The sequence below is a fragment of the Leptonotus elevatus genome, chromosome 14 (assembly GCF_054856555.1).
Source record: "Leptonotus elevatus isolate MCC_2025b chromosome 14, RoL_Lele_1.0, whole genome shotgun sequence".
Taxonomy (NCBI): domain Eukaryota; kingdom Metazoa; phylum Chordata; class Actinopteri; order Syngnathiformes; family Syngnathidae; genus Leptonotus; species Leptonotus elevatus.
In genome coordinates, this window is record NC_141252.1 from 10,732,666 (window position 1) to 10,752,550 (window position 19,885).

General features: G+C 38.9%; 2 protein-coding genes across 7 annotated transcripts; one reads left to right on the forward strand and one right to left on the reverse strand.

Annotated features, from left to right (window-relative positions):
- Positions 1–270: 270 nt before the first annotated feature.
- On the forward strand, positions 271–2,105 carry erg28 (ergosterol biosynthesis 28 homolog). 2 transcript variants are annotated; one of them, XM_086094248.1, is made up of 5 exons: positions 271–488; positions 573–719; positions 1,106–1,196; positions 1,290–1,408; positions 1,491–2,105. In XM_086094248.1, exons 2-5 carry the CDS (start codon positions 587–589, stop codon positions 1,577–1,579), a joined length of 432 nt encoding a protein of 143 aa, XP_085950374.1. In that variant the 5' UTR covers positions 271–488; positions 573–586; the 3' UTR covers positions 1,580–2,105. The 2 variants fall into 2 exon arrangements, with proteins under 2 accessions (XP_085950374.1, XP_085950373.1); XM_086094247.1 differs by having other exon boundaries at positions 271–451; positions 1,491–2,099.
- flvcr2a (FLVCR choline and putative heme transporter 2a) lies at positions 1,829–19,682 on the reverse strand. Of its 5 annotated transcripts, XM_086094230.1 has the most exons (12): positions 15,853–15,916; positions 13,470–14,119; positions 11,310–11,451; positions 9,360–9,500; positions 8,898–8,965; positions 8,602–8,705; positions 5,992–6,102; positions 5,460–5,565; positions 5,270–5,381; positions 4,978–5,042; positions 3,856–3,974; positions 1,829–2,816 (listed from the first exon to the last, which is right to left on the reverse strand). In XM_086094230.1, the coding sequence occupies exons 2-11, from the start codon at positions 14,082–14,084 to the stop codon at positions 3,900–3,902; spliced, it is 1,539 nt and encodes a 512-aa protein (XP_085950356.1). In that variant the 5' UTR covers positions 14,085–14,119; positions 15,853–15,916; the 3' UTR covers positions 1,829–2,816; positions 3,856–3,899. The 5 variants fall into 5 exon arrangements, 4 of the variants coding, with proteins under 4 accessions (XP_085950356.1, XP_085950357.1, XP_085950354.1 ...); XM_086094231.1 differs by lacking the exon at positions 3,856–3,974; XR_015097018.1 differs by having other exon boundaries at positions 2,781–2,816; positions 3,856–5,042.
- Positions 19,683–19,885: the final 203 nt, after the last annotated feature.

The window sequence follows — 19,885 nt, forward strand, 5'->3', positions numbered from 1 at the left end:
AAATAAAACAAGTATGAAACCACATTTTTAGGATTATAGACCAATAACTCATATAACAATATGTTGCGACGAGTGTATTCGACTGAACAATAATTAATGTCTTCGAGGATTACTCTCTTGTTTTTCATAGCAACTCTTTGTTTATTACAACCAACCACACGCATGTTCTTGAATCTCTTAAATACGATTGGATAAAAATAAAAGTAGGCGAAACCCCAAGGCTCAATCCGACCAATCATTTCAGTGGTACGACTGGATAGAACCATTCTGTCAGGTTAGTCATTGGCTACTACCTGGTTCGCGTGAAAGAGATTATCACAATGTTTTTTCGCCTCATGTATGACATTTTACGTTGATGTCTGATGAACGCCGCTCGGAAATGTCACCATTAATGCCATTTCACTTTGTTTGAGGTTTACGGCGACATTAGTCTTCTTTGTCAGATAAACAGGTACAGTATCCCTGCGTTCAGTTAAAACACTTGACAGGTAACACATCTAGCGGCCTCTTTGCAACATGAGCAGATACATGCACTTGCATGGATTGCAATTACCTGTATTTCTACCCTGTAGGAGCTACAGAAGAGATGAGTCGCTTCCTAAACGTCCTGCGGAGCTGGCTCGTGATGGTGTCCGTCATCGCGATGGGAAACACCGTGCAAAGCTTCAAAGATCACAGCTTCCTCTCGGAGAAGCTTTATACCGGCACGCCTGAGTTTGGTGAGCAATTTTGATTGATGATTGATGTTGTTTATGTATTATTCATTAACCCAAATAAACAGAGGGAAATGAGTATTTTAACACTATTTGGTGTTGCAAGCACAGTGATGAGACTTCCGCTGACCTGGCAGTATGTTTTGGGTCATTGTCAGGCTAGAAGACTCTCACGACTTATCTTCAGTGAACTTTGCAAATAAAATGAGGTTTTCATCCAATATTTCACATCATATGACAAGTTGCCCTGTACCTTTTCCAGAAAAAAAACCCAGCTCCAAAATATTTCCACCTATGATAGTGGGGATAGCATTATTTTTTAATCAATAAAAAACAATTGTACAATGCTAATTTCTTTGTAAATGAGCATATTTGTCTATACTTGTATTCAGTCAATGGCCTTCAAGCTCGGACATTTGGCATTTGGACGCTGCTGTCATCCATCATTCGCTGCGCCTGTGCCATTGATATACAGAACAGAACGTAAGATAGTGTGTTTATTATGTATTGCATTAACGATTAACGCATTTCCGTGATTGACCTCCATTACGTTATCACATTGCGTGTCGTTGCCAGGTTGTATCACATCACTTTGTGGACATTTGTCCTAGCGCTTGGTCATTTTCTGTCAGAGGCCTTCATCTATAAAACTGCACCTCTCGCCATCGGGGTCATGGCACCTCTTATTGTGGCCAGTAAGTGTTCTTTTTTTGCTCATTTGTAAATATTGAACAGAGCCTGTAGCTTGATGTAATTGCGCCATTTGTTTTTTCCCAGGTTTCTCAATCATAGCAATGCTGATTGGATTCCAGTGTTTTCCAGAGACTGCAGAGGAAGTAGGAGCGCAGAAGAAGAAACGGAACTGAATGTCTGAGAGTCCATCAGACGTGTTTGGATTGATTGTGGGGTGCTGCTTCCCCAGATGTCATTTTACAGTATTTCCTACAGTGAATCAACCTTTTTCCAAACCCTACACGTGAATTCCCATGCTCTCAACACGTCCTAAGATTGGAAAACACAAGATTTATTTATTTAACAATGGAACAGTAACTCCACTGAGCCCCCTCATTCATGTTAGACTTTAGTGTCATACAAAATATTGAACTCCAGTCAAGTTACAGCATATGAGGTCCCCTAGAAGAAGAATTTATTTCATGTTTGATATATCAAAGGATTGTCAGATCTTCACAGCTTTGTTAACTGTCCTAAAATTCCATAACATGATAAATTAGCACCTCCAAACAATCACATGTTCTGTAAAAGAGAAACCACAACAATAAAAGCCACAACATATAGAGTGAAACATGTTCATCACAAACTATATATGTCTCTGTAATGAGTATACAAGCAAAGTCTATTTTTAAATTAATAAAATATTTGTTGTTTTTGTGCAAAATGATCGATTTGATTCGCCTCCTTGTCTTCCAAAATGACCCAGATGGTGTGGGGGGGGGGGGGGGGAACTGACCTTCCAAAGTATACATAAGACGCACAGCATCAACTGTTATTGCATTCAGTAGAATTCAGAGGTAATACTACCACGTGATCTGGAATGACAGGCAGAAAATCAGCTGCCATGACAGGAAAACACATCGCAGTCCTGTTCATCTTCAAAAAAAAAAACAGTACTTAAATGAAATGTTTTTCAAAATAAAACTTAAAAGTAGTTACAGTATTGATCATTGACAGAAGTACTGTAGTAGTTGTTGTGTAGTAGTAATAGTAGTAGATCACTAGTTTGAAAGGTCCGAGGTAAGAGAACACGAAAAGGTCACGCTGCAAACAATGAATGGTAAAGACATTAAGATTCTAAGTGCATTGTTCTCGTGCATGACTGACTTCTCGTGCTTGTTTTGGGGTCCGTGTGTGTGTGTGTGTGTGTGTGTGTGTGTGTGTGTGTGTGTGTGTGTGTGTGTGTGTGTGTGTGTGTGCGTGTGTGTGTGTGTTGCTGTCCTCGTGGCACAACAGTTTCACATTATTGCTTCTCGCCAAGGCTTTCACAGCGGAATGCATCGCGGCTACTTCTTCATGTATTCATCTTTAAAACTTTCCTTTCTGGATTTCTAGGGTCGGAAGGCTTTCATCTCGAACAGTGGTCATGTCCTGGTAAAACAGAAAATAACTATAATCACTATATACATTGAAAAAGGATGTGAGCCCCTTTACACCAACAATTCATGAATAGGAAACACTAAAAATATAATCATCATCATCTGTGAAATGCAAACTGGGCTCAGTCCAACTTGTATTGTTGTTATAGCACTGCTGTTTTAAAGATAGCCACTGGAAAGGGCGCCTCGAGCCAAAGAAACCAGAGCCACGCTACTTATAATAGAATTTTTTTGCCAACATGCTGCTCCCAATCGGTTGCAAAATACTTGCACCCTGAACAGTAAAACCTCCAAAGTTGAAAATAAAGCATTTTTTAAATAGTTCTTCCGCCAACAGGAAATAATGGGCAGCAATTTAATTAGTTCTGTTAAAAAAAAAAAAAAAAAAACTTTATTCACATTTTAACATAATCTTAACTGAGTGTAAACAGAAGACAACAACCAAACTGTTTAATGGTGAGGAGTGCACACGATTGTGCTAATTGTTAATATTTGATCTTTAAAAGGGCCAGATGGCTCGGTCATTTAAACTCACAAAATTTGTAGATGAGTAAAAAAAAAAAAAATTGACATTTGTATCTAAAATAGTTTACTGTATTGTATTATGAAATATTTTTTACTGTATTGCATTAATGAAATAATGCAATAATACATGTTATATTTATAGCGCTTATCCAAAAGAAATTTACATGTTTTCAAAGTTTTATCAGACTTCGACATAAATATTACCGTAAGTCATTCTCAATTTTTTATGTATTTTTATGATTACTTTAATTATAATTAACCATTAAAAAATGGGTGCTCACATTATATTTCTAATGTATAAAATAAACATTTTAAATGTACAAATGTTAGTTTTACTATTTTTCATGATGTACAATACATAACCAATTATTGAAAGAGTTAAATGTATTCATGATTTTTGAGTGGAATGGCTAAAATAATGAAACAAGCGAGCTTTACATCGACAATAAGATACCTAAGCATTTGTGTTGGTGGGGAGTTAATTATTCAAGAGAGCGTGTCCCTACCTTGGCAGGTGTGTTTTGGTTTTTAGCGAACTTGTAAGTTTATGTCAGGACTGCCGCTGCCAGGGGCTGCTGCATGACGTGCCCCCGTCGTCCTGAATCGATGACTCTGAGCCTGCAGGCTGGAATAATAGCTTGGGTGTCATGTACTTGAGAGGGGCCCGTAAGAACCCTGCATGCAACCCACTAGCACTGGCAAAGATCTAAACCCAGAATCCCCTGCACACCCAAATACTTGACTTGAACTTATCAGTATTGTTTGGTTTTGAGTATTCAATCCACTGTTTAACAAGCACAAACTAAGATAAATCAAGCTGTGTGTGTGTGTGTGCGCAGGATTGCATTTTTTACTTTGCATTTTTTTGCGCATTCGCATTTAAAGGGCATTCAAAAGAAAAGTAGAGGTTATTTTGAATATGACAACAACATATGAAAAATTGCTTTTGAAAATGACAGCGAGGAATTCAAAAGTGATTTTGAAAAGCAAGTTTTAGATTTTGTTTGCTGTTTCACTGAAATACTTCAAATGAATTATTACATAGGCAGTCATTTGCTCCCCTGAATAGCGAAAATGTGCAAGTAATTGACGCCTGCGCCTTTAAAAAAAAGAAAATGACAGAAAAGCACCACTTCTCTATTAGACAGTGCTTTCGACCTGAGCGCAAACAACAGGTGAGTTTTTCCAGCAAATAACAGGGGATAGGTTGAATCTGCAAACAGGTGAATTTACAAGTAGCGAATCACAAAAATGCAGGGGAACACTGTAATGCGACACTCGTCTGATTACTTTTGACTTCAAGTTAATATGTGGTGTTTTATATTACAGTGAAACGCAAACAAAAAAGTTTGTGTAGCAGAGACCTCTCATGCTGAGGTTGCCACAACTTGAAAGTATAAAAAGTGCATTTTGGAGAATTTTGAACCAAAATTGGCACGTGATGTTAGCTTTAAAAACTAGTAGCGGAAATGCCGGACAAAGCGAAGGCCAGGTTTGTTCTGAGCATGGCGAGAGAGCAGTGCAGTCAGCCTGCATTCATTCATGCGTGCAGCAGCGCAAAATACAAAGATGGCGTCGGGCGCGATCCCTCTACCGGGATGTGAAGACGCCGTCGCCGATGTACTTACACTGGCGAATTGCCCAGCGGTCTGTTGGTTGGCTTTTTGCCTCCGGAGGTCGGACTTAATGAATCCTGTGATACAGACAAAAAAAGTGAGGAGATGCGCGTCTCCATATATTTTCTTATACACTTCTTTAACAATATATGGGTAAGTGGAATAAAAAGAGATGAATCAGTGTTTTAATTCTACCACTAGATGGCAACCTTATCCCTTGGAATATGCGACCAAGTGGCCTGTAAAAGGAGATTTAAATTCTCCGTGAGTTAGTGTTAGTCATTGTTTCGAAATATTTCCTTACCAGTCATTATAGCCCCTATCAAAAGGAATATACACAGGAAAATGTTTCCTGACAAAGTGCCCCATTTGTCAATAATCTTTCCCTGGGCGATGGTGAAGATGATTCCAAAGATCTGAAATGTAATCAGATTGGTGAGTTGTTTTTTTTAATGTGCTAACTTGTTGCAAACAAAAAAAAATGAGCTGTCGACCTGAGCTGAACAGTTGAGGAGACCAGATGAAGTTCCCTCTGATTCTGGGTAGGTGAGCTCTACTGCAAACTCAAAACCCAAAGGAAGGTAACCAGTCATGAAGAAGCTGCAGAAACACGTAGACGCTCACTTTATAACGCTCATGTAAAACCAGGAATTATGAAAAGACTACAAGTTTAAACAGGAAAAAAAATTCTGAAGATAAATAAAATGTTATGCGAGAAATCTGCATAAAAATTTGATTATTTGGATATCAACAAGTAATAGTTTTTTTCCCAGAATATTCAATGCAAATACTGGCTAAACTAAAGGTTTGGTTGAATTAAAAATCAGAAGCGACCGCTCATGGTGATAGTTTGCCATATGTAAAGCATCGGAATGTGAATGGAATTAAAAATAGGTTTATGTGTTATCGTTGCAATTAGCAAATATTAGCACATTCAAAATAAACACAATAGACCACACATTTAGACGAATCCCACGTAATCGACCTTGATGTGTAACATTTGCTTGCCGTCTAATAATTACCCACCCTAAAACTCCAGCTGTGACAAACACCACCCACAGATGGCCCAGGTTGAGTGTCGAGGCGTACACCAGCATCCCGATCAGGGAGAGCACATACACGGCCAGCGTGGTCTGCCTGATGAGAGGGGAGAGTGAATATTTAGGGTTTAGAAAAGCAAATCTTTTTTTTTTTTAAATCTTTTTTTTTTTTTTCTAGAAATCCAGTTTAATCAGATTTGACAAAAATGTAGATCTGAGTCTTGTGAGCTGGCTTATATTTTTTATGCAAAAGCTGCTCAGAAGACCTCAATCCTCAAGCGTACTTCCATAAAACCACTTAAAAGAAAACCGGATGACCTCTGTCTTTTTTCAAATGTTAGCCGTGTATATAATGTGAACTGTTTCATGTCAACACCTGCAATTTTTACACTATTTATTAGGGGTGGGAATCTTTGAATGTCTCACGATTCGATTTGATTCCGATTTTTGGGTCTGCGATTCGATTCTGAATCGATTTTCGATTGAGAAAGATATTTGATTCCAAATGATTTGATTGACAATGATTTTTGCTTCAATCTATAGATGTGCAAGGAATTGTAATGATCTACTCCAGTCTGACTCGCTAATGCTAATTAGCGCGCTACTCGCGGCACTTTTAACACTCAAAAGAACGGCTCCACACTGCAAAAAAACAACTTTTATTGGAATAACTTGATCGTGACTTTTTCCTTCTACTCTCCAATGTGGCTACAACTTAACAGTGTATCAGACCGCGTGGAACCACACTGCCCCTCAGTGGCCAAATCGGGTACAACAGTGCTCCCAATAAAGGCACACACAAACAAAGGGAAGACAGTATAAAATAATTTAAATAAAATCGATTTTGGGACATTTAAAATCGATTCTGAATCGTACTAAATGAGAATCGCGATTCTTATGAGAATCACCCCTACTATTTATATTGATTTTTAATGCCTAGTGTATCTTGAAAATATCCAACTAGGGAAAATAAATCTTATACACACTTGGATTTAACTTTAATTAAAGGTAATTTCCCACAAAGACTGACAAAACAAACCCTGAATTGACCTATTGTCAAAGCAAGGTCCATCTGCACAAACAGGCTTATTCTGGTCTAGCAGTTTTTTGTACAACCATGCGTAAAATACTGGTTTTGTTAAAATAGCGTCATCCTCTGACTCTCTCACACAGACTTTAAGACAACATTGGTGTGTCTTGACAGCTGAGCATCCAACCGACATGTGAGGAATCCAAGGCATTTATCAAGTCATTAGATAGATAAAAGAATAGATTAACAGAAACAGATACAACGATCACTGTAGATCAAAATGATGGCCTTTTAAAATGCACACGTAGGTCGGAATTTTAGTGCAGGAAAGAACAACCCCTGGGCTGACGCATGGCAGGACAACACTAGACTCGTCTGTCAGTTTAGATAAGCAGAGTTGGACATCAGAACAAAAACTCAGTCTACAATTCTACTTGCACAGACTTCTCTTGGTTCAGCTCCCTGCGACCACATCATTCTAAATATCCACGGAAGGAGACTACAGCAAATAGCACACAACCTCTTACTTTTATGTGCTTTTGCTACTACATATGCACTTTAATCAAATAAACCATAAAACAGATGACAATGTTTTTGGTGTCAAAGTTATATTCTCAAAATAATATCCTTTTTTTCCTCATTTTTTTGGTCCATTTAAACGTCTTGCCGTCAAATATTGATGTAATATGGCAATGACAATAATGTACACGACAACTGAGAATTAACTTAATTTCTACTTGGAAATCTTTCTGCTTAGTGCAAACTTTCTCAAACAATATTGGCATGTTAGCATTGGCATGTCTGGAGTCACTTGGAGTTCAGAGGTAAAAAAATAAAATAAAAAAATAAAAACACACAACACCAGCTCTGTTTTTCGACATAATTTTTTTCCGTTTTTTTGGGGGGGAATAATTATTTTCCAGTTTTTAAAAATATTTTTTTCAGTTTATTTTTTTTACATAATTTTTTTCCCTGTTTTTTAACAAATATTTGTTTTCCCTATTTTTCTGAATATTTTTTTTCAGCCTGTTTTTCGGAATATTTTTTTGACAGAAAAAAATATTCAGAAAAACAGAAAATACAAATAAAATACTCCAAAAAACAAAGCTCCCCCCCAAAATTTGTTTTTTTTCCCAAGTAAATGCAATACGCTTCCGAACAAAATGACAATGTTTTAATAAAAAACATTTCAAATGTTTTAATATTATGTTATTGTCATTTTAAGTGTCCTATTTGTCCATGCCACATATAAGGATGATAGTCATTTCTTTTAAGCATTATTTATTGATTCAAATGTATTTTTATTTCTTTTTTCATTTATGTCACATCATAGCAAAGTATCAACGGGTAACAAACTGGCACGCACCATCCAAAGAGGTGAAACTGCTAACTTGAAGCATTTTTTAATTTAACAAAGTTTAACAATGACAAACGTAAAAATGATCTGAGTTGTGTTTTGTTTTGCAAAATCAGAAAAAAACAACGTAATGACGACTCGATGCACAACTTGGTAATACAACTAAATACATACCTGCAATAGTAAACACAACATTTCAGAGAACATACTTGTAGGTTTTAGTCTTGTCCAGCCAAATTCCACAAATGAGCGATCCCACCATGCCTGCAATGACAATGGTCAGCCCAATCCGACCCGCATTCATCTCCTCACCCTGAGAAGAACATTATTTTTAGACATTCGTTACATTTTGCACTCTGCATTAAATTGTCTAAAGATCTCAGCAGTGGTCTTAGCTACGATTCTGTCAAGCTCATCTTGCTGCCAAAAAACAGCACAGAATAGAAACTAAAAGCCCGATTACCATGAAATAAAGCATTGGTGACAGCAGTAGCGTGACACTTACTGGATAGTGTTCAATGATCATTCGGTTCAGAAGCGTGGACACAGCATAAAAACAGCCAACATTTAGTCCTACGGGAAAAAAAAGAAGGAAAAAAAAGAATTGTTTTGAGTGATATCAGAATGTAACAACATCATAACTATAGATTTAAGTTTCACAAGCCCAGAAGTATAAGTTTTATTACAATACACCAGCTGATAAAATATGACATGACACCCATATCATCGCACGCCATTTAATATTTACTCGCAAAAGTAAGCTGATTACAGGATAGCCTGTATGGCTGTATGCCATAGCATGTGTGATTTTCACTCTAAAATAGAAAATAAGTAGGCACACAATTGTGTGTGGAACATCTGCTGCACCTAATAGACTGTCCTTTGGCACGTAAAACAAGGCACAGATTGAGAAACAAAAAGTGTAGCTGTTTTTTCAAGCATGTCTAAGAGATAGACAGGACCTCACCATAGCTGATCACCAGTAGCATGAAGGGCTTGTTGCGCAGCAGCCTTTGAATTGAGGCCAGATAGGAATAGCTCTCTGGAGGGATGCACCTGGCCTGAGCCTGCGCCTGTGTTGGAGGGAGCTCTGGTTTCTCTTGGAACACTAGAAACACAATGGAGGCATATAATGTACTTTTTTACAGGTTTTGACTAGGGTGTGCAAAAAAAAATCGATTCTCATTTAGTATGATTCAGAATTGATTTTAAATGTCCCAAAATCGATTTTATTTTATACTGTCTTGCCTTTGTCTGTGTGTGCCTTTATTTGGAGCGCTGTTCATGTTGTACCCAGTTTGGCCACTGAGGGGCAGTGTGGTTCCACGTGGTCTAATACACTGTTAAGTTGTAGCCACATTAGAGAGTACAAGGAAAAAGTCACGATCAAGTTATTCTAATAAAAGTTGTTTTTTTGCAGTGTGGAGCTGTTCTTTTGAGTGATAAAAGTGCCGCAAGTAGCGCGCTAATTAGCATTAGCGAGTCAGACTGGAGTAGATCATTACAATTCCTTGCACATGTATAGATTGAAGCAAAAATCATTGTCAATCAAATCATTTCGAATAAAAAATCGGCCTTAATCGAAAATCTATTGTGAATCGAATGGTAGACCCAAAAATCGGAATCGAATCGCGGGACATTCAAAGATGAATGGTTTGACTGAGATAACCAACCTAAATCAATGAAATCAATTGGATGCTAACTGTGCATCGAACAAGGAACAGAGGTACAAACGGAGGTGACAGACTAATGAGACACTAACGCCTTAAGGTGCATAAAAATGCTTTGACATTATTGCGTCATGATAAAATGACGGAACGGCGATGACAACTATGGATATCTGTCACTAACCCAAAAAGACAATTTAACTCTCCGATTATTCTCACAAATCAAACACTATTATATTTGTTGAGTGCATTTACCGGTAGTTAAAAAGTGTCATTGTCTTCCTCTTTGTTGTTTTTGCAATTGCTATCGTCTATAAAAAAACGTATGAGATTCTAATAGTCCTATATGAACTGGTGACAGTTAAAAAGGGAACTGCTATTACCAGACTTACACACAGTGTAGATATACACGATAGATACACAAGTATGACTTCAAATAAAACATTGTGCAATTTATAATTCCGTTCTCGAAAAATGGTTCATCCTGCTAAGCTATGTGAAATACTACTACTAAATTAACTCATTCCCTGCCATTGACATCAAAAATTAATTTGAATTATTTTTATTAGTTTCACTTTTTTTCTCACTTTTGTTAACAAGAGTATGAAAACCTAGAAAAAAATTGTTATTGTACATTTAGAACAGATATAAAATTTGTGATTAATCGTGAGTTAACTATTGAAGTCATGTGATTATTAACAATTTAAAAAATTAATCGCCTGATGCCCCTAATTAAAAAAGAAAAGATTATTAAAAATTAGGGATGTCAGACGATTAAAAATTTTAATTGTTCTAAATGTACAATAAAAAAAATTATAGGTTTCCATACTCTTGTTAACAAAATTGGGAAAAAATGTGAAACTAACAGAAATAGTTCAATTGAATTTTTGACGTATATAGCCGTCAATGGCAGTGAATGAGTTAAAATAAACAAGATCAGCGGGGAGGCCGACTGTCATGGACTTCCCAGATCTTCACTGAGTTGGAGTGGGAAGTTGAGTTCATACAACAATTACGTAACTTGAGCCCCTGCTTGTGCTTAGCATTGTGTCAGAGCACATCCATCAAATAGGTGCACGATTCAGTTACTGCGACCATGGACGCTGGGCAATGTTGTCTGAGCAGCACCACATATCAAATCCAGCAGTATTATTGTCCAAAAAAATAAATTCTTAAGGACAATATTCTGTTGTCATTTCCAATATGACCATTGAAATTGAATGGCAAAAATCCTGGACAGGTCTACTTACCGATGACCACAAGAATGAAAACGATGGTGGCCACGCCGGCACTGATGTAGAACATGATCTTAATGTGGTGTGCCAGCTCCTCCACATCGTCGACATTCGGCACGAGGATAGGGGGGATGAGAAACCCAATAGCAATTCCCATCTGCAGGCGAGAAGCAACACATTAAAAAAAAAAAGAAAGAAAAAAAAAGAATACTTAGAAAAGGCATTTGTTACCTCTTGAATTATATTCTACCTATATCGAATTTTTAACAATTTCTTCTGAACAAAATGCGAAGAGAAGGGCCTCTATGTCTCTCAGCAGATTTTTTCAAACATAATGAATTCATTCTCGACGACACCCAAGTTTCTTTTGGCCTGTAACCTGTTTGCGCTGCATCGTCAAAGCATTCTGATCCCTTATATATGTATATACACACGATCCACTTTTATCTTGCTGGGAGTTTTTCACTCAAAACATTTCAGATGGATGTACAAATAAATATACACTTGATGTTTTTTTTTGTTTTTTTTAAAGTTTAATATTGTTTATAGGACGGAAGCAAACGCATAGGGATATGTGGATGTCAATGACAATGCATCCTTTCATCCATCTCTGCAGTGCTGTGAAACTAAATCAAAAAACAAAAACATGCATGACAATAACCGGCATGCAGTGTTTGTTACTTCAAATAACATTTGCTTTTGGCATCTTTTGTGGATCTCCATTTATATGAACAAGATCTCTATACATACATGGTTAGAAATAGGAGCACAGAATGTGTCAATATCCACGAAAATAGTCATATTAAATGAATCATACATTTAAAATAGTCCCATATTGTATGTATTGAGTATAACTCCTTAAATGTTGTCTGCCCTGTCCTGCGCCATACAAATGAAGCCATCAGCGTAAGATACATAAATAACATAACAGGGCCAGCGATGTGCATAATCCATTCATTGATCAGTAAGAATTTTTTTTTAAATTAGCATTTTGAAGCTACTGATGCGCTACCTATTTGCAACAAGCAGAGGTGCTGTTGATTGAGTCTCAGCTACTTTGCTTAGTCAGGAAACACACCTTATAACGCAAAATATAAAATAAACACATATAATGTTGTTGTTTTTTAAACATTCACAAGTTAAAACTCTTCCCAAGTGCCCTTATAGCATGTATGTGACATGCCACAATACCCCAAGGTTCAAGAATTACAGCACACTTAACTAATTCACTCCCAGCCATTTTCACTGAAGCAACCCCCTTCACTCCCAGCAAGGCCCACAGAATATTGTGTTCTATTACTATAAGAACATGAACCCTTCCAAAAGAAATATGAGATACTCTTCTTTCATCAGGAAAAAAAAGAAGAAGGTATATTTAGATCTGTTTCCGTTTAGCAGCGATTAGCAATAGAATATAGCTAAGTTTCATCATTATTCACAAACCTGTTGGTTTGGGAAAAAAGAGCTTGTTGCAACATGGCCCTGGTTGAGCTCTTCAACTCTGTTACCCCCTGCTGGCCGTTTTTGGTAATAACTACAATTGCTTTAAGCGACCTCTTCAGGTCAGAAGCTGCATCAAAGCCTTCTGTATGCTCAAGCATTAAAAAAAAACTTTATGAAGAATTAAGGACAAAGTATTAAAAAGCGTATTTATACGTTGTTGGGTTTGAATAAGCTAAAAGTCTGTTTTTGTCTTGCTGAAATGAAATAAATAATAAATTTCTCACTGCAAAATCTTCACCTTCACCAATGCAGATGAAGTCTTGTACTTTATTTCAGAATTTAAGGGAACTGAAATGACTCTACGTGGGGGCGGTTAGTGCATATGTACATTTTGGCGCAATGTTTAAGATGACAAATGATACCATAGGTCCCTTTTGAAAATAAAAAGAAACTAAAGAATTGGTTCCACGATGTCAATCAAGGGAATATAGTCAAATGCGCATTGGCTCTCAAGTTCTTTCATACCTTGGGCTCAGACAGGTTGGAATCGAAAAGGTCCTTGCCACAAAGTTGGAAGCATACAGCTGTAAAAAGATTTTTTAAAAATTCACGGGGAACTAAAAATTCCAGCGACTAAGAGCTCACTTTCTCTCGCGCACACACTCACATACAGCACCATAGACCGCCTGCTGCCATTGCTATTGAAACCCAAACAGGCGAACCTGGACGCACCTGGTTTCCCAGAACGCCAATGGAACAGGCGGTGGACACCTCCTGCTGGCCAAACCACAGAGAAGAAAGCTTGGACGGGATGCCGAGGATGTAAACAGTCGCCACTGAACACACAAACTGGCCGAGGAAGGTCACAGCAAAGGAGTCCGGGTGAGCCGTGCTCGTTTTGATCCAAGCGCCGATGCAATTGAAGGCGGAGCCCACCACGATGAGTTCCCTGAGGCCTCGGTTGTCCAGCAGCCAGATGATGGGCCCGATGAGAGGGATGTAGGTAAAGAAATAAATCATAGAGAGCCAGTCGATGGCCAGGTCGTCAATACCGTAAAAGCGCTTGAAGATGTTGCTGATGATGCCGTATTGCAACCACATCATGCCGTTGCTCATGGAGTAGATGCAAAAGAGGAAGAGCATGAGCCAACGTCGCTTGTAGAGTTTGGTCTCCATGAGCGGGAAGAATTGCGCGCTTTCCTGGACGGACGAGTCTGATATGAGTCTGCCGTCACCCAGAGAGATATGGCGATTGAACCCTCCGTAACTGTCTCTGTTTTTTCTCGACGGAGAGGATCTATCATGGCTGTCCACCCAGTCATGACAGAGTTCCTCCTGACTGCTCATGTTGCTCCTCTCCTCTTTCAGGCCTCGGTATTCAGCTGGAGAGAAAAGCAAACAGTTCTCCTCTTATGTGTAAACACAGCGGCCATTTACCTGACAGTCCGCACCCAGTCAACAGGTACAGTACGGCACTTTTTTTTCTAAAAAAAATAAGTTAGCCTCGGGCAAACTTGACTGCTTATTTCCATTGCTGATTTTGAAAACAGGAATTCTAGGTTGAGATGCGATTGGCTGCCGACCAGTTGAAGGTGTACCTTCTCGCCTAAAGTCAGCTGAGATAGGCTAACACACCCACGACCCGGTGAGGACAAGGACTACACAAAATGGATGGTTATAGGTTGAGTCTTCAACGAGTAGCACTGGAAAGCTCTGCTCTACGGTGTCAAAGCTCGCAAGATTCCACCTCTTTGGTCATGTCAATGTTTTCATTTTATGTGTTTTTTTATTGGACAGGCCAAGCTCCTCCTTTTCGGTTGCTTCACTCTCACACTGTAGGACTTCACTTGTCTGGGGGTTTAATTGCGTTGCTAAAGCACAGCACATGACACATGCAGATAGAGAATGGCCCATACTGCAAGTTCATCAGAATATGGACAGTTACAAGTTAAAGGAAAGGTCAAAGACTAAAGTATCTTTATTCTTGTTCAAGTTTACTGGAGATTCATTAAGGTGGATGGTGCTCTGCTTTTAAATATATAAAAGCCTGTAGGTAAATAAATGCTCAGTACTTTCTATGACACTTGTCCTCATTGAAGTCATGGGTGTAGTGAGTGGAGTCTGTCGCAGCTTACTTTGGGCTGGGTCCATGTTGAACTAGTCAAACCGAGGAACCTTAAGGCATAATTGCTAATATGCTGCCACATTTTAAAAATAAACAAATAAATAAATAAAAATTAATCAGCCATCCATTCTGACCTTTCTCATTTTTATTTATATATTTATCTACTTACTTATTTTTTTATAGCCTAGAAATGTTCTTCATTCAACTATTTACCGACTATTTACTGGTGAAAGACCAGTGGCCTTTACGTACAAATTCGAGTTACGTCGCCATAAGGAACGTGGCTCAGTCGTAAAGCGAGGAGGAACGCCTGGAGCAGGCAGGGTGTGTTCTCTGGTCTGACCGGATTCGTAACTAGTTAGATGGGTTGAACAAATTATTGTACCGGATTATATCGATGTATCATTTCATTTGATACTAATCCGGAAGCTATTTGGAGGAAAATTAGCACGTACTAAGGCACACACGCGCACACACAGTATTTTCTACTTTAATGTATGCGACGGTGAAGTCACAAAGTGTGCTCGATTTGAAGAAATAAATGATATTTTACAGTAGTTTTGTGTAGCTACGACCAATTTGTCAATCTGACGGACATGCATAAAGTTCTTATGATGTTGATACGCTACAGTTTTACTTCATTTACGGTCTCGCACCCAAGCTAGCAAAGTAAAGTAGGAAAGTTTCAACCTCAAGTTTGACGCTTCGCCGGCCAGTCGAGGCTTATTTTTGTTGTGAGCTCATTCCTCTGTGATGAAAATCCGAGCTACATGTCACGAGAGGATTAACTATAGTCCGCTCATTAACCTTATGCCAGTCAAATTTTGTTCTTCAACTCTTGCCGTTTGAACTGCCTTACTGTAAGATCAAATTTCCTGGAGGTTGCGTAAATGTAAAAGTAGCACGAGCTCTATAAACACATTAACCACGTCCCCGTAGCCCTAAAAACATTGCAAAATGTTCGAATCAAATGAATGACAGTTAGCCTACCTTGAGCGCCAGTATTGTTTCATTCAGCCTAATATACTGTACACTACACTAGCGTCGAGTGGGCACAAGATGGCGACCTTGTGCAAACATTAACACGTCATTTCCCATTTGACAGTCAACCCTAAAGGAATATTTTCAACGCTGTAATCGTTGTTGGTTGCGTTCATAACATAAATGATTCAATAGTCCTAAGGCTACATACCAGAAAATTTGAAAACTTTAACGAGTCAGTGAGCAGTGGTAAAATTTATCCATCTGGTGGAATATAGTACAAATAAAAAATAAAAATAAAAATAAATAAATCTCGTATCACTACTTCTCTCCTAAATTTAAATTAATTCAATACCTGTCATTTTCAGAAACTCTTTTACCCTTGCAGATGAAAACACAGTAAAAACAAATCAATAAAAATACGTAACTGGGGTTGAATTTCTAGATTCTTAAAAGACATCTAAAAAAAATAATAATAATAACATGTCCCTAGGAATGAATGCTATAAAATCAAAACTATGGTTTTATTGGCACACAATTATTATTATTATTATTATTATTATTATTATTATTATTATTATTATTATTATTCACTCTGTATACTGCATATAAATTAATGTGAAGAAGCAGGCTTTGACATGGGAGTATTGTTTTTTTTAAACAAAGTGTTCAAACACAGTATACACTGTCATAACATGAATATGCATGAAGGGTCCTGGTTCACATGCCCTTTGCTAGAGTTGATTTTTTTTTATTTATGGACCTTGTTTTGTGCACTGGGTCATGTTGGGACAAAATAAAACTGTTCCCACAAATTTCAGAAGCATTCAGTTGTCAAAAATGTATTGGAGGGGTGAAGAATTCAGGGGGAATTACATTTATCCTGCCCTTGATTACATACCTGATTCAAATGTGCATCTTGATACTTTTTAAGTTCTTACAGCTGTACTGTATAATAAAGCTCACATTCTCTCGCCCACACACACTTGAAAATGATTTTCAGCCTGACACCCCTGGTTTCCCATAATGCCTTGTTGCCCAAAACCAAACCATAAAAACAGTAAGTCTGGTTGGGATGCCAATGATGTAAACACTGCCTACCAAACACATAAAATGGCCGAGAAAGGTCACAGAAAACCATACAATTGATCGGCGGAGCCCACCACAACAACTTCCTTGAGACCCCAATTGTCCAGCAGCCACACCACAGGCACAATGAGAAGGATGTAGATGAGGAAGTGAATCAAAGGGAGCCAGCTGACAGTCATGGTACTGCCAAAAAGTGCTTGAAGGCGTTGACGCTGTATTGCTGCCACACCAGTGCGATGCTCGTACAGTAGATGCAAAAGAGGAAGAGGTCGCTTGTGTAACTTGGTCTCCCTGAGTGGGAAGAGTTGTGAATTGTCATGAAGAAGTCACGACTGATTCCTCCCAAACAGGTTCTGGCATTTATGGAGACAAACAACGCTCCCACTGACTACGGATGTGTATTGGCAGTCACGTGTTTTGCTAAGGTCCAAATCGCAATGTTTTCTTAGCTCGCGCTCCAAATGGATTTTTAATTGCTATCGGCATCTGGGGCACCGTTTTGGGGAGCAAAGTGATGACAATTCGAAGGGCCTCTATGAAATTCTATTTTCAATTTGCAGCATTTAAGTGATAAGGCCAAAAGTGATATTTTTTTTCGGAGCAGCGCTTTGGTTTTCTTACGCTCCATTTTTTTGTATCTACAATGCATTTACCGGAGTGAACTTGCCCAATTTGCAGCACCTGTGCATATGTTGTGTGTTTGACAACTTTTTATGACCTAGTCTGACAGATTTGCGTTAGTGACTACTTGAATTTGTGCTTTTCTTTCACCACAGTATTTTTAGTTTTTGCACTAGCCAATGATTAGCTTTTATACTGTTTGTATGGCTACTTTGAAATCTGGCGACAACCCTGATTTATGCTCTTCTTTGACAATGGTCATTTGTAAAGCAGCATTCATACACAGGGCGACAGTGATTTACAGAGGCAAAGTAATAGTGACTAAAAACAAGATTAAAAGAAAAAATTGTCAATCAAGATGACATTAAATAATCAACCCCAAAAAATGATGACAATTTTCAGGCTATGTGTATGTATCTTGTGTATCTTGCTTCACCAACAAAGGTTCCTCCTCTTGCAAGGCAAATCAGGGTCATAGTTAGGACGTGTACTGTATGTCAACAGGACCCCAAATACGTCTATGTTGGACCAGTTCTTCACAGGCCATTGTGACCTTTCTCAATGCCATTCTTCATGCCATCACATTGCATTTATAGAACCCATCATTACTATATAAAAATGCAATATAACAACATACAAGTGTGCCACTTTCCTAATCTAGAGCAGTTCAGGTCCAATATTTCGACAAAAACATTTTTTTTTAATGAATAAAATTCACCAGTTGCTGATTATTAAATGCATTAATGTGTGCGGATCACAACAGACGTGTCTGCAAATAGTTTAGGAGTCTAACCTAACCGAACTAATCAGAGGAGGAAAAAATGCTGATGCCCACGGCCAAATGGCCAGTCCAGCCCAGATAATGGAAGTAAAACATCCGATAGGAATTATCTTTATTAGTCATGCATGCACATATAGATGAAATTGAACCTCTACATTTGACCCATCACAGTAACGGCACGCAATGAATGCTACTTAAGCGACCAGGGGATGTTTTGGGGTATTGTCTTTCTCATGGGCTCTACAGCTGTATGTGCAGGGGTAAGGTCTTGAACCGAGGTCCCCACGGGGGCAGGCAACTAACCATTTAGCCAAAGCTGCCCTGATGTACAAATGATATGATCATATATATATATAACCTACCTTTAAAGCACTCTGGTGGCATCGGTATATGATCAGTATTATTATCCAATTTGATCAGATGTCTTGGATATTTTTTCAAAACAAAAAGGACCAACACAGATTAAGGAGAAGCTTCTTCCCCCAAGATAAGATGCTGAACAAGGAATAGCACACCTACCCTTCCCTTGCTTGTCCTCAACAAAGCCGAAAACCACGGACGTGACCAACAGCATGGATGCCCAAACCAGAACTCACCTGATTCCCAAAGACTCCAATGGAGCAAGCGGTGGAGACCTCATGCGCGCCGAACCACACGGAAGCCAAGCGAGAAGGTATCCCGAGGATGAACACCTGAGCCAGGGAGCTCGCAAACTGGCCCAGCATGGTGACCCAGAAGAGACCGGGCCGGACGCTGGCCACTTTCGTCCACGTCCCCACGCAGTTGAGCGCGTTGGCCAGAAGCGCCGTGACGCGCAAACCCTTCTGGTCCAGCAGCCAGGTGACGGGGAAGATGAAGGGGATGTAGGTGAGCATGTAGATCATGGACAGCCAGTCCACGGCGAAATAGTCCACCTGATAGAACTTGACAATGATGTTGCTGATGATGCCGTATTGGATCCACTGGTACGCGTTGCTCAGCGAGTACGCGCTGAACAGGAACACGATCGCCCAGCGCTTCCCGTACACGCGAGTCGTGGGTGCGGGACCGCTCTCGCCGTTCGGGATGCTGCACGACTGCGCTCCCTCGTTTGGATCTTTCGATTCCACGGGAGGATCAACCTCCTGAGCGTTCATGTTACTATCACCCATGTGTAAAAAAAAACTGCGCAAAAAAAAAAAACAGTCGCCACAGCAGAGCTATTGGTCTCCAACCTGTACACAACAACTTTCCAGAACCTCACTGAGCATCTGAGCTAAATGAGAATCTCGGGCAAGTTATAGTCTACACTGACTTGTTACAACCCACTGTGCTGCTGAGGTAAGAAACTCCAATGAGCTCAAAGTAAAGAAATGTAGGGTGCTATATAGATGCATTCCACCAGGCAGGAGTCTTCAAAAACGCTAATCTGGTGCTGTTGCCCGACCTGGTGGTGGATTTAGTATAATACAGTTAGACAACACATTTGACAAAATACCTATACGTTTGACATTTGAAGAGAAAGTCTGAACAGCGGTAAGCAAAATGTCAAGTATGACATGCACAATACAT